At 50.2% G+C, this 25007-nt stretch overlaps 3 protein-coding genes across 3 annotated transcripts; 2 read left to right on the top strand and 1 right to left on the bottom strand.

Annotated features, from left to right (window-relative positions):
• Positions 1 to 1683: 1683 nt before the first annotated feature.
• CCR75_006989 (uncharacterized protein) lies at positions 1684 to 1881 on the bottom strand (the record flags this gene model as incomplete). Its single annotated transcript, XM_067965053.1, has 1 exon — positions 1684 to 1881. The coding sequence occupies one exon, from the start codon at positions 1879 to 1881 to the stop codon at positions 1684 to 1686; it is 198 nt and encodes a 65-aa protein (XP_067822189.1).
• An 8607-nt stretch (positions 1882 to 10488) lies between these two features.
• CCR75_006988 (uncharacterized protein) lies at positions 10489 to 13269 on the top strand (the record flags this gene model as incomplete). Its single annotated transcript, XM_067965052.1, has 1 exon — positions 10489 to 13269. The coding sequence occupies one exon, from the start codon at positions 10489 to 10491 to the stop codon at positions 13267 to 13269; it is 2781 nt and encodes a 926-aa protein (XP_067822188.1).
• Positions 13270 to 18138: 4869 nt separating this feature from the next.
• CCR75_006987 (uncharacterized protein) lies at positions 18139 to 20919 on the top strand (the record flags this gene model as incomplete). The annotated part of the gene is made up of 1 exon (XM_067965051.1): positions 18139 to 20919. The coding sequence occupies one exon, from the start codon at positions 18139 to 18141 to the stop codon at positions 20917 to 20919; it is 2781 nt and encodes a 926-aa protein (XP_067822187.1).
• Positions 20920 to 25007: the final 4088 nt, after the last annotated feature.

Below are 25007 nucleotides of genomic sequence, written 5' to 3'. Positions count from 1 at the left end.
CAATCGGGTGCGCCACATTTCCATTGAACTTGGGCGGGTCCGTCCGAATGGGCCTCGGCTGATGCGGCCGGGCAGAGAGCATCTCAACAGTCCTGTTGAGAACCTCGCTCCGAGCCTGCTCAAGCCTCAGCTCGTCCTGAGTCTGAGTGACGGACTCCGCCGCAGCATGGCCTTGTGCCTCGGACGCGGCCCTCCGCTGCCCGAGCACGAATGCCTCAAACTGCTCCAACTGAGCAACATGTTTGCTCAGGAGGACTACCCAGGAGCCTGGCCAGGCTTGTTCACTAAGTCCCTGCGCCATAAGCCCTACCAACTCCCAATGATGTTCGGAGAGGTGGGGAACATTGGCCAATCAATATTGAGGCTCATCCTCACGTACACACGCAAAGATGCGGGTCGTGGGAAGGACTTCAAGTGCTACCAATTGTAGGCGGGCACGTCGTAATGCGGCCACGCTCTACTAAAAAACACACACACCCTAGTACAGCGAGGAAGCGGTTTAACCTGCTTCTTTTGCGTGCAGTGAGGTAGTCGTGGTGGGCGCGTTAGCGACCTCACCCAACACACTAAGTACTGTGATTAAGAGCCGTAACGGGAGCGGTAATCCGGCTCCTCGTGCGCACTTATCAAGTAGGAAGTAGTTTTCAGACTGATTTATATTTAATCATATTAAATATAAATACCTATTTTACCAATTAAAATGTCATCTCTATAGATAACACTTAATATGTATTGCGAGCATATTATTCCAGATAACTCGCGTAACGGATGACGCTAGCCGTCATCACGGATGACGCTGGGCGTCATCCCTCCTAATGTGAATGCATTCATGTGCATCACATACAAAAGGGTTGGTCACAAATGTGCACCACACCCGAGTGCTAGGTTTAATTACTATCATTTCGTAATAGACCATTCCCCTTCAGTACACCAAGTGTCCTTAACGGGGACTGTGTATCATTAGGGCAACTTGAGCCCATTACATTTTCCGACAACTCTCAGCTCTACTGCCGAATGGCAGCAGATTGCCCGAAAGGCGTCGGACCATCTGTTATTGCAAGGAAAGCGTTTTGTCTTCCGGGGCCAGCTCCTGTCGAATTTGGACTCGTTCAGTGGACGACCGACAGCAGGAGGGAATGTCTGGTCGACGGCCTTATTAGGCTAAATTCGCGAATTGTGGATAAAGTCACATTAGAGTGGATTGATTGCTGAATCGACAACTCCCGCCATACAAGTCAAGAAACAATCCTCGCACCTCTCGGGAATAACGCGGACGACTGGCAAAAGCTTTGAGAAATAGATTACGCTGAAGATGACATACTCAAGTTTTGTGACTTAAAACGACCGAATAGAATGAGCCAGCACCTCATCTGTGCCATGCTCTTTGATCACAAAAAGCATCATTAGCCGGAAAGGACCAGAAGACCATCAATCACCATCTCCCGTAAAAGTGCACTTAAAACTGCTCAGGGCGCACGTGCGATAAAGGCAAGCGTACTTCAACCAGTCAAATCCCGCAGATTGGCCTGCCCTTGAGCGTTTCTTCGCCTCAGAACTGCAACAGTCTGAGGAGAAGAATCTCCTCACGTATAAAGGGCATCCAGGGGATATCCTTAGCGCCACAAGTATATCGCCAATTAATTGTGAACGCGGACGTCTAAGGACGTCACAGAATCCTGGACATCACGACTGTCCACTGCCCATGATGCAGCCAGTTGGCACGAGGATCGTAAACCAAAAGGTGTTAGATTCTAGCAAAGAAAAAACGACTTGGGTGACCATCGGCATGGCACAGGACACCGATCCTGGAAAGGCCCCTGGCACGGTGCCTCCAAGAAACTCATGTAGAAACAGAAGACGAGGCGGAGGATTTACGAACATTGTGGCAGAAGCTGCGGGTACTAAGGTTGAACAACCTACAAACGCCCTTATCCTACTGAAGTATAGGGTCATATAATTTAGCAGGGGTAGCAATCCTCTTGATACGCTCAGCAGCCGTCTGCGCGGCTGTGTAGAATAAGAATCACTAGAAATCACGGTAGATAGGAGTCAGTAAATATGAGACGCAGGTGCTCAACGTCTATGCTCCCAACCAGCGCGGAGACCAAGAAGCTTCCTTTCCCCCCTACTAAAATAAGAGTTTGACCGGGGAACACGATCCTTCTTGGAGAATTCAACAGTGCACAGAGCTTTCAGATAGATCGACTAGGGGGACGTACAGCCAGTCGGCCAAAGAGCTCAGTTTTGAAGCGCCAGATTCTCTCTCATAATCTGACTGACGCTCGACTGGCGCGAGAACACGCGATCGACGAAGAGGTAGACGAAGTGACACACCATTTCACGTACTGGACTACCGAGCGAGCCAGCCGTATTGATATTTTTTTGTATCCACTGAATGGGTACCATGGGTGATATGGAAAACAGCACGGAGCCCACCACAATACTCGGATGATCAGAACGTAGTCCTCCATTTACGAGACCTGTCGATGGGGAAACCTCCAATACACCAAATCGCTAACGGGCTGGCCGTTAGCGATTTTTTGTTCGCTCTACAATATATTCAGCTTGCACAAATTACCACTGGATGAAAATATCAATTAAGCAGAGTTGTTGACCAATGGGAGTTTGAATCGCCCATTTTGAAGTCGATCCTCGCTCATCTTGAAGTTGATCACCGCCTATGTTAGAGTTGATCATCGATTCTTCGCGAAACCGTCTTTTCATTATCGAATGCGGAAAATGTATAGGAGCAGTGAAGCGGCGCGAAAAACAACGTCGTAAGCGTTACAAAGACCGCCACTCAAATAAATCAACATCTCCTAATGACGAACCGACAATGGATAACCGCTAGTATGGAGGTGATTCGAGAAGGACACATGGGCATAGCGGGCGATCAACTTCATCGACCCTTACAAAAGAGTTTCAAACTGGGAGAACGACCAGAGAGTCATCATAATTACGACACAGACAGGGAACTCTTCACAAGAAGCATATCAACGGCGGATAAATTGCTTCTGATTGGGCTCCGATTCTCAGTCACAGCCATCGAACAGTAGCCGAATCGGAACTAGAAGCAGAACTTGATCCTTTTGCAACGGTACTCTCACCTCAAACGGCGACAACAGCCGACCATGACTTCCTCATGCGAGTCGTGATAGAGTGGGGCGTCCTAGTAGCGATAACTCAGCTACGGCGACACAAAGCAGCCGGGCAAGACGGCCTCAACAACGACTTTACAAGGACATTGCGGCACTACTGGTTCCAGCCATCGTGACAGTAAGTAATTAAATTCTAGCCGGCGCAGCCACGCCGAACTGGTTCCTAGAACTCTTATCATCTCGCTACGGAGAAAAGGGTCACTCTACCGATGCAATAGATTATAGACCCAAAATCTCCCTGCTACAAGCCAGCTACAAAATTGTGGCTAAAGAAGGATGCAAGCAATTCTGACGAGAATCATTAGCGACGCTCATTAAGGTTTCGTCCACGGCTGGTTACTGCAAAAACTATAATGATGATGATGGCGCAATTGGCAACAGCTTGGACCGACGAGAATAAATCAGTGGAACTCAGCCAATGCATTGTACTATTGGGTTTGCGGAAAGCCTACAATACTGTGGACAGGTGATTTCTGTAAGCATCCCTACGCCGATTTGGTTTTCCGAGCGGCTCGTCGCCCTAATACGTCGAATGCACAGCGGCACCAAGGCATGTTTTCTTGTAAACGGGCTGCTGTCCGAGGCGATCCCCGCTCGTTCCGGCATCCGACAAGGACGCCCTCTCGCGCAATTGATTTCCCTCATTGTTGTTGAACTTCTGGGACTTACTTTAAAACAAGACCTCACTCTGACGGGACTACCCATACCGGAACGGGAGACCGTCAGACACTTGTTTTTCGCCTACGTCGACAACTCCACAGTCTTTTCGGAGCGAGCAAACCATATCGCACGCACTTTCGAGCTAATACGACATTTCGGTAGTCTTTAGGGGCTCCATGTACAACCAGCAAAAAGCAGGGCAGTGACGATCACAACCAACGAGGTAGTCGAAGTCATACAAACCACAGAGACGACACGATACCTAGGATATGAGACTGGACCCGGCCAATTGATAAAGCGCAATTGGGACTTGTGCATTCGTAAGTCTCAAAGGCGACTGTTAGCAGCAACCAAGATAGCGACGAGCGTGGACAATCAAATTTTGATTCTGAATGCAATCGTTCTATTCGTAGCGATCAAGACGCATTTCACAATGCACTCGATCACGTGGTTGACCCAGAGGCCTAATCGACACTCGACAGCCTGGCGAAAGTGGGCCTACAGCGGGATAACGAAATCGACGGATCGGGTACCCTCACCAGCTCAGATTCTCACCAGAGCATTACCCACGCAACGAAAGCTCCCCGAACCATAGAATTCTTCAGGAAGTTGGTGAGTGGTTAGCCCCGGCTCCTGAACAAGTAGCCGGGATAAAGCAACGAGTTCAATACCATTACTAACGCCTCATTCTCAACACAACCAGCTGGAATGAGGAAGACGGATGGATTCCATCTTATGACACACTGTTCCCTGATCATTTTAAGCACCGGACGGCCTTAAAGAGGAATACAAACGATTCTGGACTACCTAGAGGAGTCGACAACCGGTGGATTACCACCCGCAAGGAAATATGCTGACAGCAGTGAAAAACAACAGAATCCCCAACTGCCAAATCGCTGGCCTCGGCATCCACAAAATTAGGCCGACAGAATTTGTCTTTCATCTGCCAACCCAGGAGATCGCGAGCTCAAGCACTCGGAGGCCAAACTTCGACGGTGAAAAATCTGCTGGTACTTGCTTCACCAGTAATCCATATTGGAGACACTTTGAACACTCCAGAACCCTTTCGGCTTCGAATTCCCCCCCCCCCCGACAGCATCATGGACTACAACTGGCACTGGTATTCACAAGACGCATCACCAGAACTGCCCGCCATTCGAAGAGTATAGGAGTGACCAAGATCGTTATGCATCAAGAGGAAGATGGACTTCATTGGCGCGTTTTGGTAACATTAGTGGGAGACGCGCGGCAGTCACCAGCCAGCCCCACCAGATGATCTCAAAACTGACCAGCAGAAGTTGTTGTTTTTGAAACTCACCCGCTACTCCGCAAATTCTTCTGGATGAAACCCGACTCAACCCAGGATCTCAGAATCGTCCAGGCCGTTGAGAGACAGACTCCGACGACATAAAGGCTATTTGCAAAGTCACTTCAGATCCTCCTCGACAGACTAAAACACAAGGCTAGAACGGACGCATGACAATGCGCAGCCCTTGGACAAACACCTTGACAAGTGTGGGAGCACATGCACGGGCTAAAGGGGGGGGAGGGTACTAATTTATGCACCGGGTACAGAGTCGCGACAAGACAGCACAACCTTCATTATGCGAGTAAATTGGCGGATGGAAGCTGTAGGAAGTCCGCACAGTGTGAAGGAACTACAGAATCCATCCAACACCTTTTTTGGGACTGTCGGCACGCGAGGGCTCTCTGGGACAAACTCGTGAACCAATGGACTGATTAGCGGTCAGCCTATAAACGAATAGAGCAAATTTGTCACACCTGCTGGCGCGGGCGTGTTTGTGTAATTCCTAGCTACCGCACAGGACTACTGGAGAAGCGCTTCCAGGTCGACTCAAGGAGACGGAGGATGTATGCCGCGCAAATGGCACATCCTAGCGACGATTTTTGTCAAACAAAACCCGGGATGGATAGAGAAGCTGTCATCTACAGGAGCAAACAAATCACAGAAACTAGAAGTACACAACATTCTTGGAAGGTAGGCATTCGCCAACTCCACGCGATAGCGTGACGGGAACATCGGCACGCCGAACGGTACTACAAGGTGCAACTTTGTCCGCCTGCATCCAAATGCTGGAGGATGAACCAAGAGTGTCCCCAATCTTTCAGGGGCCAGTCACGGTCAGCCGCCGGGCTCACCGGCGCTCATATCCTGGCTCAGGACCTTTAAAGATCTTGCTTATAGTATACAACCATGTAAATAGACAATCTGTTCCTCCTCCTCCTCAAAATATATGGATGTACATCGCAGAACAATAAGCCCAATTGCGTACGCTTAAGGGGCGATGGGCCTCAACCTTTCAACAAGGAAGCGTTGGTTCCCAGCAGGACTCACTTATGCAGGCGGCGCCCGGTATGAGTGGCGATTTTGCCCATCTTTTCGCGGCAGCCTATCCTGCTTCCGTTCAATTGCAGATGCTAAGCGCTGCTCACCCATGGATCGCGACTCGAAACAGTCAACTCTTCGCGACTGACTTCGGAGCTTCACGATGTTCGCTCGAACTAGGGGGTTAAGAAAAGCTGAAACTTCGGCTTGGACCTTTTGGAGAAGCTGATGCTGCGAGATCCGTGTTACTCGCGTGTTATCCCTCGTTCTAAAGTCCATATTATGGTGAGAGGAATTTGCCGGCAGGAAGTATTTCGCCTTCCTTGTCACCCCCATCTGATCGACGCTTGATTTACTTTCGGCTCACCATCGGTCTCTTTAGACGGATGGGGGTGATCTCTTTTGGATCACCATTCCGATTCAGATGACCCACGTAAGAAAGATGGGCGCGTCTTCATATACGGCGGGAGAGTGACCCTATAATTTTGGTCTCTAACATCCTCGACCACCGTAAACGGTCCCCATGAAACGCAACAGTAATTTGGAAGTTTTCAGGTAGTATGAAACTTCATTTTTAGGTAGGGTAGCAGTACTTAATAATTCTTTTTCTCCCACTCTGAATTGCTCATTTTTTGCGACCATGTTGGTCCGCATATTTTTTGTGCTTGTTCAGCGCGCATGCTATCGCGTCATGGACTTTTCATGTGATGGCTAATCGCTTATCCACAAGGCATTAAGCCTCGCTCACGCTTTGTAGCATCAAACTGGCCTATGACACCGCCGATGACCGACTCGGCAAGGTCGGTCATAGGACGTTGTTGTCAATAACGATACGTCGTTATTGTTTAGGACCACATGCATTCCTTGTCGTGACTCCACAGTGACACTCGTAGGTGCCATGATCACTGCTAAAATGCTAGGATTGTTTGGGCAAAATTCTGCCGTAGACATGATTTCCTCACGGTTCATCGAAGGGTTCTCGTTTTGACGTGCCTCTGATCATCCTTACTTGTCAGGTTTCTGTTTCCGAGGCACCACGACCTTTGGAAGTAGAGACCGCTGCCCTCTCGGCTAATGCACCACTTTCAACCGCATCAGGATCTAGGCTCTGTGCCGATTCTTGCGACGCATGACTACCTGTCAGCTCGCTACCTACTGTCACAGACTCTCGGCTCTATGCAGGACCATTGGACGCATGAATACTTGTCATCGTCCTAATCACTACACCAGTTTCTCCGAGCTGGTCGGGATTTAACGACGTTTGACATTCCGTCGCGTTCTCAACTGTGTTGGACACGACATCAGTTGCATAAGCTTGTCGCAGGAGCACATCCTTTCCGGTGCCCTCTCACCCCCTAGGCTTACCATGGTTACAAGACACTAACAATGGATAAACTGGCGTGCACGCACAGTTGCTAACTTTACGTTCGTACGGACTCTCTATACCTAGCACTGTGAGCTTCTCTCTGTTAAAGAAGTCACTAAAATTGAAGGCGAGTTCAACTTGAACTCCCACGGATATTACGACCGCGCCGTTCGTTAAATGTACGGTCACCTCTTATCACTTGCCATCCTGGCAAAGCAACTCATACATCACCGGTCTCTGTTTAAGAGCCGCGAGTTCCCAAAATTCTGTGGTACACCCGAATCCACATGAAGCGTCTTCGCTTCGTCGTAGCCTCTTCCACAAGCGCTACAGACCAGCAGGGTTGAGATCTGACAATTTGGTACCTGAGAGACTATGCTACCCATTTGTTCAATAACTCTGAACTCAGGAATAGCTCTAGAGTCCACATCAGTAGGGCACCGGCGTCTACTGCTCTCCTGCATTTTCCGAACCCTCAGTGGTCGATGTAAAATCATGCGTTTTGCACGGTGGGTTCTTGCCATCCCCATTCGGGTAGAAGGTCCTCTTGATGGACGTCTTGGCACCCGCAGGGACTCTGGCACAGCAGCGGGCCATCCTATAACCGCTCTTGCCGCACTTGTAGCTGACTGCGTTGCCCAACTCATTAGGAGTGGCATCCAGCCTTTCGGCCGACGGCTTATATTAAGCTGTCACAAAGGCACTGTTGAAGGTTTGCTTCTCAACAAAGGTGATTTAGATTGCCTCTCCATCGTCGACGGCACCTTTCTGGAAAGGGCCTGTCGCGATGGGCCATGCCGTAGTCCGTTCATAAATGTGGGCACCTTAATGTGCTCCGGAATCGGACCTGCGGTTATGGACGCCGACAGCGAGCGCATCTCCTGCACATAATTTTGCAGATATCGCTTCGCCTGTCGCGCTTCAAAGAAGCGCGCCTGAAGCAACACTTCGTTGTTCGGCGGCTGGTACATGGCGCGAATCTTTTCTTTAAAGATCGCCCATGAGGGGAACGCTTTTCTGTCCACCATAAGCGCTGAGTAAACCCACTCTGAGGCCTTACCGCGCTGGTGCGACATGGCGTACAACACCATGTCGCACCTGCAATGCCGCATTGCTCCACGGCTAACAGCCAGTGGACAATCGTGTGCGCTGCAGCTCCATCGAACTTGGGCGAGTCCATCCGAATGGTCCTCCGCTGATGAGGTCGGGCGGAGAGTCCTCTTGAGAGTCTCACTCCGAGCCTGTTCAGTTCACGCCTAAACTCATCTTGAGTCTTAATGATGATCATCGCCACAGCATGGCTCTGCCCATCGGACGCGGCCATTCGCTGTACGAGCACGAACGCCTCAAACTGCTCCAATTAAGCAGCAATTTGCTCAAAAGGACTGGCCATAATCCTGGCTAGGGCTTGCTCACCAAGTCCCTTTGTTAAGTGCTCTGCCACTTCCCGATGATTTTTGGGAGGTGGATCCCCACTGACACGCTCAGAGGTGCGGGTTTTGGGAAGGATTTCAAGTGCTACTAAGTGTAGGCGGGCGCTACGAAAAAGCTACCTCGCACTACAAGCACACACCTTCAAGCACAGCGAGGAAACGGTTTGATCGTCTTCTCTCACGTGCAGTGAGGAAGTTGTTGGGCGCTTGGAGCAACCTCACACAACGAGCTTTCACATTAGAATACGAAAGCGACAATTAAAAGTAATTTAAGACTAATGTATATTTTATAAAATTAATAATAAACCGTTTTACCCAATCAATAGATGCATTGTAACGGGGTGTATCGTTACATGAATTTAACACTTAAAGGTTGTTAATTAATATATTATCTAAAAGGTAGATAATATTTGCAGGATATTACTTTATAAAGTAATATATGGAATTATTATCCATAAATAGGTATAGACCATTATAAATATTTGTTCCGCAGACTAATCAGCTGTAGGAGTAATCAAAGAGAGAGTTACAGATAAGATAGAGATAATAAATCATTTACATGTTAAGTATTAGATTATAATTAAGTTAGCATTTACAAAGATAGAACAAGAGACAATTATATTTAATACAGTTTTCATTTTACCCTCTTAAGCTAGATACCTTAAAAGAAGTCTTCCTCTGCTCGTACTAGTGGACGTGAAATAACGTAAGGCACCACTCGCGAATGAAACAGTGCGAAGTGGACTTGTACTGAAACTGTACAAGTCGTAGTGCCCCGTTACATGCATTTCTACGTGGTGAGCGTATTGTTCCGAATACCTCTGCTTGCGGATGACGCTAGACGTCATCCCTTTTAATGTGAATGTACCTATGCATATCACATATTCAAGGTTGGGTCACTAGGTGATTCGCACTCTAGTGGCAGGTCAATTTACTTCAAATGAAGCAATTGACTTCCCATTAAGTGTGGTGGGTAATTTTAAATAATATAGCCCGTTACAGTAAGTGATGCTCCTTCAATTGAAATCACCCTATTAATTCGGTCTTACGGTTGCTGGAAGGGCCTTGGTACTGGTTATGAATTATTTTGCGTTCTCTCACGCTTTCATCAGCGCCTGATTTATGAGCCACAAAAATATTGTTGAAAATGTCGAATATCATGGTCTGCCCTTTAGAGACGTCAAATGTATTCCAACTCAATAAATCAAAGTACAATTCGATAGATTTCATTTTTTTGGTAGAAGTGCTCTCTACTATCTGTCAAATTCACGCACCTACCATGATCACACATTCAACCGGCTGTGTAGTTTGTGTTGGTCAGATGTAACTAAAGTCGCGGCGGCACATTCGTGAAAATCAGCACTGGCAGCAACAACACTGTCAATCACTTGCTCATCTTGTTTTATTATATGGGTTGTTGCAAAAGCCGAGTGTTGAAGCTGTCAACTTTAGAACTCGATGAAAATCGCGTTGGACGGGGGGGGGAGGGAAATCTGCAGCCTCCCATAAATCTCATTATCAAAGATGCCGCCTCGACGCAACTCGCAGCAAAAAGAATCCGAACAAGATACTAGCCGCCCACGTCGCGGCCGCGGTCGGGGAGGAGGAAGAGGACGCGGCCCCGCCGCATCTGCTTCTCCTGCTCCTGCTCCGGGGCCACCGTCTTCCGCTCGCACCTCTGCGCCGCCTCTTACTCCAGCACAACCCTGCGTCACTTCGCTCGCCTCGGCGTTCGAGGAGAAAGTTAGCCTACCGGATGAACCCCGCCTTGTGCAGCCGGTCGTGCGTACGCACTTTCCACCTCGTCCGGGATTCGGCAAGGCTGGAAAAGCAGTAAAACTTCATGTGAACCATTTCAAGGTGAACTTTCGACAGGCAGGCGACGTGTACCATTACGACGTGATGATGGCCGAGGACGGTCGAAGCTTTGGCAACGACGGCCCTCCTAAGGCGCTAGCGACAAAGATCATGGGAGCGCTCTTGAACGAGCTTAAACGGCAGTTTCCAGACGTGCTGCTTGTCTCAGACGCGCGCAAGAATATTTATTCACCACGTCGCCTGCCCTTCCCGAGCAAAGTATTTGGTGCTTTGAAGCTAGGAGACGATGGAGGCCGAGACAGAGACTTCTCAGCCACTGTCAAGGAGGCCGACCCAGTGGCTATCCGCATGCAGCAGTTGGACGAGCTCTTCGCGGGAAGATTGAACTACACGCCGTACGACGCACTGCAGGCACTGGATGTGGCGCTCCGTCACTCAGCTTCGCAGCGGTTCACGGTCGTGGGGAGGAACCTCTTTAGTGCCACGGGATCCAAGTCTCTCGGAGAAGGCGCCGAGCTATGGTTTGGCTACTTTCAGAGCCTACGTGCCACGCAAAACCGCCTCGTGGTCAATTTGGACTTGGCCGCTACTGCCTTTGTGGAGGAGATGGATGTGTTGGACTTCCTTGTTAAGTCGCTGAACGCGAGGGACCTACCGACAACGCTAGCCAAGTATCAGCACTCTGCTTTTAGCAAAGCCATACGCGGCGTCAAGGTGTCGATAACGCATCGTCCGGGCGTCAAACGGAGCTACCGAGTGAATGGACTCACCAAAACAAGTGCCCAGGACACGTTCTTCACGGATGACGATGGAAAGCGCGTATCGATCGTGCAGTACTTCCAGCAAGCGTATAAATTACGTCTTCGATACCCGAAACTCCCATGTCTGCATGTTGGTGCTCCCCAGAAGAAAAATTATTTGCCGATGGAGGTGTGTCATATCATGGGCGGACAAAAGTGTCCCCGTAAAGTCACGGATAATCAAGTGGCGAATATGATCAAGTTCACATGCACTCCACCGGACCAGCGCAAGCGCTCGGTGGAGCAAAAGTTTCTTGAGGCAGGGTTCAGCAGAGACCCGACACTCAAGGCATTTGGCCTAGATGTCGAGCCTCGAATGGTGGAAACTACTGGCCGCCAATTGCCCCCGCCAACGATCGAATACAGTGGCGGAGCCCGTGAGAATCCTCGTGATGGAGCGTGGAACATGCGTGGAAAGAAGTTTAATAAACCAGCGCAGCTCACGTCGTGGGCGGTCATTAGCATGGCGGATGCTCGATACTGTAATCAGGCGAGCATTGAACAGTTTTTTAAGGCTGTGATGGCCCAAATGGGGCAGCTTGGAATGCGGTGCCCGCCTAAGGTGCCTCCTGTGTTGCTAAAACAGCGCCGAGAAGACTCGGTGCGAGGAATGTTTCAGGCTGCGGTGAAAGCAGCCACTCAAACGTTTAAAACGACACCTCAAATTATTTGGATGATAAACCCTCGCATGGATGCCCAAACTTACGGAGAATTAAAGCTCATGTCGGACAGTGAGGCGGGCATGGGCATTTTGTCGCAATGCATGCTGTCAAAGCATATTCCAAAATGCAGTCCGCAGTATATCGCCAATATTTTGATGAAGGTCAATACAAAATTGGGAGGAATGAATGGGATCATTAGCGGCCCACTACCGATCGTGTCTCAGTCGCGCACGATTATCTTTGGGGCCGACGTGACCCACCCAAGTCCGATGGATAAGACGCGTCCATCAGTTGCTGCTGTCACGGCGTCCATGGATGCCAATTTTATTCGTCACGCATCCTCGATTCGTGCGCAAGGCCATCGCGTTGAGCAAATTACGAACTTGAAGGAAATGGTCATAGAATTGATGGGGCAATTTTATCGACAGACGCGAGGAAAGCCAGAAAGAATTGTGTTTTATCGTGATGGAGTGAGTGAAGGACAATTTCACATGGTATTAAACTACGAAGTGACGGCTATCCGTGAAGCTTGCCAGGCTTTGGAGGTTGGCTATTTGCCACCAATCACGTTTGTAATCGTCCAGAAGCGCCATCACACCCGCCTGTTTCCTGACAACTCGAAAGATGCTGACCGAAGCGGCAATGTTAAGGCTGGAACGGTTGTCGACACCGGCATCTGTCATCCTATTGAAAACGATTTCTATCTCATGAGCCACGCTGGGTTACAAGGGACCAGTCGTCCAACACATTACCACGTGCTGCTGAATGAAATTGGTTTTTCGGCTGATGAGCTGCAGATGCTTACCTACAAGCTTTGCTATACGTTTGCTCGGTGCACTCGCTCCGTATCTATGGTCCCTTCGGCATACTACTCACACCTCGTTGCGTTTCGTGCCCGCTTTTTCCTGGTAGATGGCAGTGACACTGCCTCTACCGTCTCAGGCTCAACGGACACTACATTGGAGACGGATTGTCGCATGCATAATCTGCACGAAACCATGAAAGGCGCTATGTACTTCGTTTAAGCGGGTGGTCCCTGGAAGCTTTTACATTTGAAAATGAGTCGTTTCTTTCATTTCATTCTCCTTTGCTCAAGATGCAGTGTATGGTGCATGACGCTTCTTATATAGGTTCCTGCGTTTCGATCGGGAAAAGATTAATGCCTTGTTCTTACGGACAGTCGATTTTTTTTTTCGGAATATTAAACCCATTTTGATGTCACTATTACTACAAATGTAGTTAAATTTGTGATTTTTCAGTGGGCTTGAGTCTTCCGTGTTACTTTTGACAATAAATACAATTTACTTTATCACTCAGTGGCTGCTAATCATCTCGACACACTCAAGTTCAACCACGACGCCCGATTCCACCACAAACTCTTTGTCAGTGATCCGGGTGCTAACAGCTCAACCCAGACTACCGGTCGGTCAGGTGGAGTGCTGACTGTACTCCGCTCGGACTTCCCAGGTTTCGACACTGTGGTGGAGCTTCCCGATCTGACAGTCCCAGGTCGCTATCTAGTGATCCGAGTGTCAGTTGGGAATGCTCCCATATACATCCACAATGTCTACTCGCCTGTCAACGACTCCGACAAGTTGGTGTTCTTCGATCACCTACGAGTCGACTTGTTCGAAGACAATGCGACGCACCTCGTGCTCGGCGACCTCAACACACCTCTGGATCCAAGCATGGACTCATCTCAACCCTCGCTTCGTGCTCGTCCTGGACGCAGTGCATGCCTCGGTTGGCTCGGTCAGCTTGGAGTGGTAGATTCCTGGCGCATCCACCATCCAGATGAACGAGTGTACACAGGTCCTCAGCCACGTAAAAACCGACTCGACTACATCCTCATGTCTGAAGACTTCAGCAACGCAGTGTACGGCGATGCCAAGTACTTCGAACCCAAGGGTGCAGGTGACCACTTGGTGCACCAAGTCACACTCCGCTCCATGTCCCAGTTGCATGGTCGTGGATATTGGAGATTCCCAGCATATCTGCTTGAGTACCCGGAGGTGGTTGAAGCCATCCAGGGTGAGGCTCAGCAACTACTGCAAGATATCCAAGCCGCCAAGAACCCAGGCAAGGTCTGGGAACAATGGAAGAAGTCAGTCCGTCGGCTTCTGCAGGCACTCCAACGCAAACTTCGATCCCAAAATGAAGCTGCAGTCGAAATAGCTCGCAAGACACTCGACGACGCAGCGAAGCGATTCCGCGAAGATCGTCACTCCGTATCCCAGGCTGGTTTCCATACCGCTATGGAAGCATACCGGGACTGTGTGAACAGATCTAGTTGCTATAACCAAGACGCTGCCTTCGACTTCCAAGCTCAACATGCTAAGACGTCATCCAAATACTTCTTCCGACCACTAGACACTTCACTCCGTCGAGTCAGTATCGAAGAAGTCCAGACATCGAATGGACGTGTCTCACACAACTCCCAAGATATCTCAGCGGGATTCCGAGCTCACTGGGGATCTATCATGGGAGATCGAGACAGTCCAGCTGAATCTACGCCGCCAACCAACTCCAGCAAAAGTCGGAAGTTGCTGAGTACGATCGAAAAGCGGCTCTCGATAGAAGAACAAGATCTGCTGAACACTCCAATCTCCGGCGCCGATTTGGCTGACGCACTCAAACACATGAAGGCCAGCTCTGCTCCTGGGATGGATGGACTCACAGCTGGTTTCTATCAAGTTGCAACTGATGTCTTTGGTGAATGTCTGAGCATCGTGTTCAACTATCAGCTAGCGCGAGGTGAGCTCCTATACTCCCAGCGTCAGTCAGCAGTCTGTCTCTTGCATAAGAAGGGTTCCCGGGCCGATCCGGGAAACTTTCGACCGATCTCGCTCATGGGAGTCGACGTCAAAGCTCTGTCCAAGACACTGACGTATCGACTACAGCTCTCCCTACCCAAACTGATCCACGTCGATCAGAAGGCGTTCGTGAAGGGTAGATCCATCCATCACCACATTCGCTTTCTGGCTGATCTGCAAGATCTTGTGACTGCAAGAGATGAAGAGGCCTACGCCATGTTTCTCGACTTTGAGAAAGCGTACGACCGAGTCAACTGGAATTATATGTTCCAAGTGCTTGATCGCATGGGCTGTGGTGGAGCCTTCTCCGACTGGGTGAAGCTGCTGTACACAGGTCAACAGGCTCACCTTCTGATCAATGGTCACATCCAGCCAGCAATCTGTCCGACACGCGGTGTCAAACAAGGTGACCCGCTCTCAGCATTGCTCTTTCTAATGGTCATCGAACCATTGGGTAATCTGTTACGTCAACACGAAGAACATGGCATCTGTCTGACAGAGGATCACACAGTTCCCGGATTGTTCTTCGCTGATGACTCGACGTTGCTCTCTAGCTCGATACAAGGTATCCAAGCGCAACTCGAACTTGTCCAGGTGTATTGCGATGGCTCTGGTGCCAAGCTCAACTTGAGCAAGTGTACTTTGATGCCACTGCATCGGATACGTGAAGCCCCAGTTATCCCTGGCATCAAGGTACTGCAGAGAGGTGGGAATGTCAAGTTTCTCGGTCTCCTCTTCGGTCAAGACACAACGGACGATGCCATCATCGAGTTCCTGGATCGACGCTTCTATGAAGGTTTCCTGCTCTGGTTTCGTCGAGCACGAACCTTGAGAGGTCGTCTACTCATCGCGCTCACCATGGTTCTTTCTCGGCTCTGGCACTACACGGTACATGTCCCAGTTCCTGACCGCATTGTCAAGAAGTGGCAGTCGACACTCAACCGATTCAAGCTCAGTCGTCGCTACGAACGCAACGCCAAGCATATCCAGTTGATCGCCAAGGAGTTCCTGTATCAACCACGCTCGGAGGGTGGATTGCACATCCCCAGCATCAAAGCTTCACTCAAGCGTCAGAAGCTCCAACAGTTGCTCCAGTTTGTCGCTGCCTCAACCTCGACGACACGCAACTGGACCACTGCAGGATTAACACTCCTATTGCTTGCTCTCCCAGGTTGGGGCCCATGGCAGCCACTCGACTTCCTGACGATCAGTCCGCTGCGACATGGTGCACTACTCAAGCGGTGTGTCTTGTCCCAATGGTGGAGAGTGGTGTGGTGTCTGTGGTACTCACTCAAGTGGGAAGTCACATGGCGTGATCTTAATCCTCCAGCTCGTCTCACATACCTGCTCAGACAACCGATCTGGTTCCATGGTGCGTCCGAGTTCCAGTATGTCAAGGCAACTCGAATTGACACTTCAGAAGTCCAGCGTCGTAGCTTCTGTATGGTTGCAGAGCCCCAGCGCAGTTATCGTCAACACGTCGCCAACGCTTTCCAGATAAAAGTCTCTCTGACTTCCTATGTCTGGATGGTTCATGGCCAAACGTCGACGCTTTTGCTCGCTCTCATATCGACTACCAGTACACTGCTGTACCAGCTTACCAGCAATTCAAGTGGCTCCGCGCACTCCATGTTGAACCCACACAAGTCTTCCAGCGACTGATCGGACTGTGCGAAACCAACTCAGTAGTCCCCATTACAAACAACACGGAGATCTCTCGAGCTCCTTACGTTGGAGTGAAGGTTGGGGAACGAACACATATTGTTCCCTCGATTCCCCGATCCCAGCTGCTCGCTATCGTGTGGAAACCACCAACACCGAAGAAACCTCACCCCATCCAACTACACCACGTTCGAGCCACAGCAGATGACATCAAGAGGTTTGTGCGACTGTGCAAACATCTGAGAAAGATACTGCTACCGGTGTATGAAGATCTCCAGTATCGACTGGCAATGCGTCTGTTGCCAGTACGATCTCGCTTCTCTTTCCTGCGAGACGCTCACCCGCAGATCATATATTGCATCCGTGATGGGTGTTCTGCAGTGGAGACAGAACAACATCTGTTCTTCGAGTGCGTATTGCCCTCTGAACTATGGCCAGTGATGTTTCGTGACTGGTCTTCGTTCTTCACCTACGCCCCAAAGTGGATCGACATTGTACTTGGACGTCGACCCACACCAACTGACGAGTGGAAAGAACACATCGGCATGTTGGGAGACCTATGGCAGATCATGCGTGCGATCGTCCTTCACTTTGTGTGGACCGTGCGCAACGACTGTCTGTTCCGACAGCGCGCACCAACACCGTTGCTACCAGCACTCTGGTCATCTATACGACGTTCAGCGCTCATGTACGAGCTTCCATGCGTCGTTCTCAATCTGAAGAAGACCAAGCCTCGATCAAGTGTGTATTGAAACAACTTCGGTGTTCTCGCTCACTTGGTGGTTTTATGCAAGTCAACCCACATTTATTCGCTGTGAGGTTCCTCAAGCAACAAATGCAAGGTTGGTTGCATCGGAAGATACAAGAGGATCGATCGTAGATTCTCCATTCTCCCTCATCGAACAACGTTAGGAATCTGTATTATAGCAGATACACTGTATAATACTCTAGCTCAATGTATACTAGCAGGCTCACAGTCATATTCTAGGTAGATTGAGAAGTCATTCCGTCTAATTCTAGTAATATAGACACTTAAACTCNAATGTCGAATATCATGGTCTGCCCTTTAGAGACGTCAAATGTATTCCAACTCAATAAATCAAAGTACAATTCGATAGATTTCATTTTTTTGGTAGAAGTGCTCTCTACTATCTGTCAAATTCACGCACCTACCATGATCACACATTCAACCGGCTGTGTAGTTTGTGTTGGTCAGATGTAACTAAAGTCGCGGCGGCACATTCGTGAAAATCAGCACTGGCAGCAACAACACTGTCAATCACTTGCTCATCTTGTTTTATTATATGGGTTGTTGCAAAAGCCGAGTGTTGAAGCTGTCAACTTTAGAACTCGATGAAAATCGCGTTGGACGGGGGGGGGAGGGAAATCTGCAGCCTCCCATAAATCTCATTATCAAAGATGCCGCCTCGACGCAACTCGCAGCAAAAAGAATCCGAACAAGATACTAGCCGCCCACGTCGCGGCCGCGGTCGGGGAGGAGGAAGAGGACGCGGCCCCGCCGCATCTGCTTCTCCTGCTCCTGCTCCGGGGCCACCGTCTTCCGCTCGCACCTCTGCGCCGCCTCTTACTCCAGCACAACCCTGCGTCACTTCGCTCGCCTCGGCGTTCGAGGAGAAAGTTAGCCTACCGGATGAACCCCGCCTTGTGCAGCCGGTCGTGCGTACGCACTTTCCACCTCGTCCGGGATTCGGCAAGGCTGGAAAAGCAGTAAAACTTCATGTGAACCATTTCAAGGTGAACTTTCGACAGGCAGGCGACGTGTACCATTACGACGTGATGATGGCCGAGGACGGTCGAAGCTTTGGCAACGACGGCCCTCCTAAGGCGCTAGCGACAAAGATCATGGGAGCGCTCTTGAACGAGCTTAAACGGCAGTTTCCAGACGTGCTGCTTGTCTCAGACGCGCGCAAGAATATTTATTCACCACGTCGCCTGCCCTTCCCGAGCAAAGTATTTGGTGCTTTGAAGCTAGGAGACGATGGAGGCCGAGACAGAGACTTCTCAGCCACTGTCAAGGAGGCCGACCCAGTGGCTATCCGCATGCAGCAGTTGGACGAGCTCTTCGCGGGAAGATTGAACTACACGCCGTACGACGCACTGCAGGCACTGGATGTGGCGCTCCGTCACTCAGCTTCGCAGCGGTTCACGGTCGTGGGGAGGAACCTCTTTAGTGCCACGGGATCCAAGTCTCTCGGAGAAGGCGCCGAGCTATGGTTTGGCTACTTTCAGAGCCTACGTGCCACGCAAAACCGCCTCGTGGTCAATTTGGACTTGGCCGCTACTGCCTTTGTGGAGGAGATGGATGTGTTGGACTTCCTTGTTAAGTCGCTGAACGCGAGGGACCTACCGACAACGCTAGCCAAGTATCAGCACTCTGCTTTTAGCAAAGCCATACGCGGCGTCAAGGTGTCGATAACGCATCGTCCGGGCGTCAAACGGAGCTACCGAGTGAATGGACTCACCAAAACAAGTGCCCAGGACACGTTCTTCACGGATGACGATGGAAAGCGCGTATCGATCGTGCAGTACTTCCAGCAAGCGTATAAATTACGTCTTCGATACCCGAAACTCCCATGTCTGCATGTTGGTGCTCCCCAGAAGAAAAATTATTTGCCGATGGAGGTGTGTCATATCATGGGCGGACAAAAGTGTCCCCGTAAAGTCACGGATAATCAAGTGGCGAATATGATCAAGTTCACATGCACTCCACCGGACCAGCGCAAGCGCTCGGTGGAGCAAAAGTTTCTTGAGGCAGGGTTCAGCAGAGACCCGACACTCAAGGCATTTGGCCTAGATGTCGAGCCTCGAATGGTGGAAACTACTGGCCGCCAATTGCCCCCGCCAACGATCGAATACAGTGGCGGAGCCCGTGAGAATCCTCGTGATGGAGCGTGGAACATGCGTGGAAAGAAGTTTAATAAACCAGCGCAGCTCACGTCGTGGGCGGTCATTAGCATGGCGGATGCTCGATACTGTAATCAGGCGAGCATTGAACAGTTTTTTAAGGCTGTGATGGCCCAAATGGGGCAGCTTGGAATGCGGTGCCCGCCTAAGGTGCCTCCTGTGTTGCTAAAACAGCGCCGAGAAGACTCGGTGCGAGGAATGTTTCAGGCTGCGGTGAAAGCAGCCACTCAAACGTTTAAAACGACACCTCAAATTATTTGGATGATAAACCCTCGCATGGATGCCCAAACTTACGGAGAATTAAAGCTCATGTCGGACAGTGAGGCGGGCATGGGCATTTTGTCGCAATGCATGCTGTCAAAGCATATTCCAAAATGCAGTCCGCAGTATATCGCCAATATTTTGATGAAGGTCAATACAAAATTGGGAGGAATGAATGGGATCATTAGCGGCCCACTACCGATCGTGTCTCAGTCGCGCACGATTATCTTTGGGGCCGACGTGACCCACCCAAGTCCGATGGATAAGACGCGTCCATCAGTTGCTGCTGTCACGGCGTCCATGGATGCCAATTTTATTCGTCACGCATCCTCGATTCGTGCGCAAGGCCATCGCGTTGAGCAAATTACGAACTTGAAGGAAATGGTCATAGAATTGATGGGGCAATTTTATCGACAGACGCGAGGAAAGCCAGAAAGAATTGTGTTTTATCGTGATGGAGTGAGTGAAGGACAATTTCACATGGTATTAAACTACGAAGTGACGGCTATCCGTGAAGCTTGCCAGGCTTTGGAGGTTGGCTATTTGCCACCAATCACGTTTGTAATCGTCCAGAAGCGCCATCACACCCGCCTGTTTCCTGACAACTCGAAAGATGCTGACCGAAGCGGCAATGTTAAGGCTGGAACGGTTGTCGACACCGGCATCTGTCATCCTATTGAAAACGATTTCTATCTCATGAGCCACGCTGGGTTACAAGGGACCAGTCGTCCAACACATTACCACGTGCTGCTGAATGAAATTGGTTTTTCGGCTGATGAGCTGCAGATGCTTACCTACAAGCTTTGCTATACGTTTGCTCGGTGCACTCGCTCCGTATCTATGGTCCCTTCGGCATACTACTCACACCTCGTTGCGTTTCGTGCCCGCTTTTTCCTGGTAGATGGCAGTGACACTGCCTCTACCGTCTCAGGCTCAACGGACACTACATTGGAGACGGATTGTCGCATGCATAATCTGCACGAAACCATGAAAGGCGCTATGTACTTCGTTTAAGCGGGTGGTCCCTGGAAGCTTTTACATTTGAAAATGAGTCGTTTCTTTCATTTCATTCTCCTTTGCTCAAGATGCAGTGTATGGTGCATGACGCTTCTTATATAGGTTCCTGCGTTTCGATCGGGAAAAGATTAATGCCTTGTTCTTACGGACAGTCGATTTTTTTTTTCGGAATATTAAACCCATTTTGATGTCACTATTACTACAAATGTAGTTAAATTTGTGATTTTTCAGTGGGCTTGAGTCTTCCGTGTTACTTTTGACAATAAATACAATTTACTTTATCACTCAGTGGCTGCTAATCATCTCGACACACTCAAGTTCAACCACGACGCCCGATTCCACCACAAACTCTTTGTCAGTGATCCGGGTGCTAACAGCTCAACCCAGACTACCGGTCGGTCAGGTGGAGTGCTGACTGTACTCCGCTCGGACTTCCCAGGTTTCGACACTGTGGTGGAGCTTCCCGATCTGACAGTCCCAGGTCGCTATCTAGTGATCCGAGTGTCAGTTGGGAATGCTCCCATATACATCCACAATGTCTACTCGCCTGTCAACGACTCCGACAAGTTGGTGTTCTTCGATCACCTACGAGTCGACTTGTTCGAAGACAATGCGACGCACCTCGTGCTCGGCGACCTCAACACACCTCTGGATCCAAGCATGGACTCATCTCAACCCTCGCTTCGTGCTCGTCCTGGACGCAGTGCATGCCTCGGTTGGCTCGGTCAGCTTGGAGTGGTAGATTCCTGGCGCATCCACCATCCAGATGAACGAGTGTACACAGGTCCTCAGCCACGTAAAAACCGACTCGACTACATCCTCATGTCTGAAGACTTCAGCAACGCAGTGTACGGCGATGCCAAGTACTTCGAACCCAAGGGTGCAGGTGACCACTTGGTGCACCAAGTCACACTCCGCTCCATGTCCCAGTTGCATGGTCGTGGATATTGGAGATTCCCAGCATATCTGCTTGAGTACCCGGAGGTGGTTGAAGCCATCCAGGGTGAGGCTCAGCAACTACTGCAAGATATCCAAGCCGCCAAGAACCCAGGCAAGGTCTGGGAACAATGGAAGAAGTCAGTCCGTCGGCTTCTGCAGGCACTCCAACGCAAACTTCGATCCCAAAATGAAGCTGCAGTCGAAATAGCTCGCAAGACACTCGACGACGCAGCGAAGCGATTCCGCGAAGATCGTCACTCCGTATCCCAGGCTGGTTTCCATACCGCTATGGAAGCATACCGGGACTGTGTGAACAGATCTAGTTGCTATAACCAAGACGCTGCCTTCGACTTCCAAGCTCAACATGCTAAGACGTCATCCAAATACTTCTTCCGACCACTAGACACTTCACTCCGTCGAGTCAGTATCGAAGAAGTCCAGACATCGAATGGACGTGTCTCACACAACTCCCAAGATATCTCAGCGGGATTCCGAGCTCACTGGGGATCTATCATGGGAGATCGAGACAGTCCAGCTGAATCTACGCCGCCAACCAACTCCAGCAAAAGTCGGAAGTTGCTGAGTACGATCGAAAAGCGGCTCTCGATAGAAGAACAAGATCTGCTGAACACTCCAATCTCCGGCGCCGATTTGGCTGACGCACTCAAACACATGAAGGCCAGCTCTGCTCCTGGGATGGATGGACTCACAGCTGGTTTCTATCAAGTTGCAACTGATGTCTTTGGTGAATGTCTGAGCATCGTGTTCAACTATCAGCTAGCGCGAGGTGAGCTCCTATACTCCCAGCGTCAGTCAGCAGTCTGTCTCTTGCATAAGAAGGGTTCCCGGGCCGATCCGGGAAACTTTCGACCGATCTCGCTCATGGGAGTCGACGTCAAAGCTCTGTCCAAGACACTGACGTATCGACTACAGCTCTCCCTACCCAAACTGATCCACGTCGATCAGAAGGCGTTCGTGAAGGGTAGATCCATCCATCACCACATTCGCTTTCTGGCTGATCTGCAAGATCTTGTGACTGCAAGAGATGAAGAGGCCTACGCCATGTTTCTCGACTTTGAGAAAGCGTACGACCGAGTCAACTGGAATTATATGTTCCAAGTGCTTGATCGCATGGGCTGTGGTGGAGCCTTCTCCGACTGGGTGAAGCTGCTGTACACAGGTCAACAGGCTCACCTTCTGATCAATGGTCACATCCAGCCAGCAATCTGTCCGACACGCGGTGTCAAACAAGGTGACCCGCTCTCAGCATTGCTCTTTCTAATGGTCATCGAACCATTGGGTAATCTGTTACGTCAACACGAAGAACATGGCATCTGTCTGACAGAGGATCACACAGTTCCCGGATTGTTCTTCGCTGATGACTCGACGTTGCTCTCTAGCTCGATACAAGGTATCCAAGCGCAACTCGAACTTGTCCAGGTGTATTGCGATGGCTCTGGTGCCAAGCTCAACTTGAGCAAGTGTACTTTGATGCCACTGCATCGGATACGTGAAGCCCCAGTTATCCCTGGCATCAAGGTACTGCAGAGAGGTGGGAATGTCAAGTTTCTCGGTCTCCTCTTCGGTCAAGACACAACGGACGATGCCATCATCGAGTTCCTGGATCGACGCTTCTATGAAGGTTTCCTGCTCTGGTTTCGTCGAGCACGAACCTTGAGAGGTCGTCTACTCATCGCGCTCACCATGGTTCTTTCTCGGCTCTGGCACTACACGGTACATGTCCCAGTTCCTGACCGCATTGTCAAGAAGTGGCAGTCGACACTCAACCGATTCAAGCTCAGTCGTCGCTACGAACGCAACGCCAAGCATATCCAGTTGATCGCCAAGGAGTTCCTGTATCAACCACGCTCGGAGGGTGGATTGCACATCCCCAGCATCAAAGCTTCACTCAAGCGTCAGAAGCTCCAACAGTTGCTCCAGTTTGTCGCTGCCTCAACCTCGACGACACGCAACTGGACCACTGCAGGATTAACACTCCTATTGCTTGCTCTCCCAGGTTGGGGCCCATGGCAGCCACTCGACTTCCTGACGATCAGTCCGCTGCGACATGGTGCACTACTCAAGCGGTGTGTCTTGTCCCAATGGTGGAGAGTGGTGTGGTGTCTGTGGTACTCACTCAAGTGGGAAGTCACATGGCGTGATCTTAATCCTCCAGCTCGTCTCACATACCTGCTCAGACAACCGATCTGGTTCCATGGTGCGTCCGAGTTCCAGTATGTCAAGGCAACTCGAATTGACACTTCAGAAGTCCAGCGTCGTAGCTTCTGTATGGTTGCAGAGCCCCAGCGCAGTTATCGTCAACACGTCGCCAACGCTTTCCAGATAAAAGTCTCTCTGACTTCCTATGTCTGGATGGTTCATGGCCAAACGTCGACGCTTTTGCTCGCTCTCATATCGACTACCAGTACACTGCTGTACCAGCTTACCAGCAATTCAAGTGGCTCCGCGCACTCCATGTTGAACCCACACAAGTCTTCCAGCGACTGATCGGACTGTGCGAAACCAACTCAGTAGTCCCCATTACAAACAACACGGAGATCTCTCGAGCTCCTTACGTTGGAGTGAAGGTTGGGGAACGAACACATATTGTTCCCTCGATTCCCCGATCCCAGCTGCTCGCTATCGTGTGGAAACCACCAACACCGAAGAAACCTCACCCCATCCAACTACACCACGTTCGAGCCACAGCAGATGACATCAAGAGGTTTGTGCGACTGTGCAAACATCTGAGAAAGATACTGCTACCGGTGTATGAAGATCTCCAGTATCGACTGGCAATGCGTCTGTTGCCAGTACGATCTCGCTTCTCTTTCCTGCGAGACGCTCACCCGCAGATCATATATTGCATCCGTGATGGGTGTTCTGCAGTGGAGACAGAACAACATCTGTTCTTCGAGTGCGTATTGCCCTCTGAACTATGGCCAGTGATGTTTCGTGACTGGTCTTCGTTCTTCACCTACGCCCCAAAGTGGATCGACATTGTACTTGGACGTCGACCCACACCAACTGACGAGTGGAAAGAACACATCGGCATGTTGGGAGACCTATGGCAGATCATGCGTGCGATCGTCCTTCACTTTGTGTGGACCGTGCGCAACGACTGTCTGTTCCGACAGCGCGCACCA

This window comes from Bremia lactucae, assembly GCF_004359215.1.
Source record: "Bremia lactucae strain SF5 chromosome Unknown BlacSF5_NotPlaced_18_SHOA01000004.1_1233567bp, whole genome shotgun sequence".
Classification (NCBI taxonomy): domain Eukaryota; phylum Oomycota; class Peronosporomycetes; order Peronosporales; family Peronosporaceae; genus Bremia; species Bremia lactucae.
The sequence above is the reverse complement of the archived record's forward strand: the minus strand, read 5'-3'. Positions and strand labels throughout refer to the sequence as shown.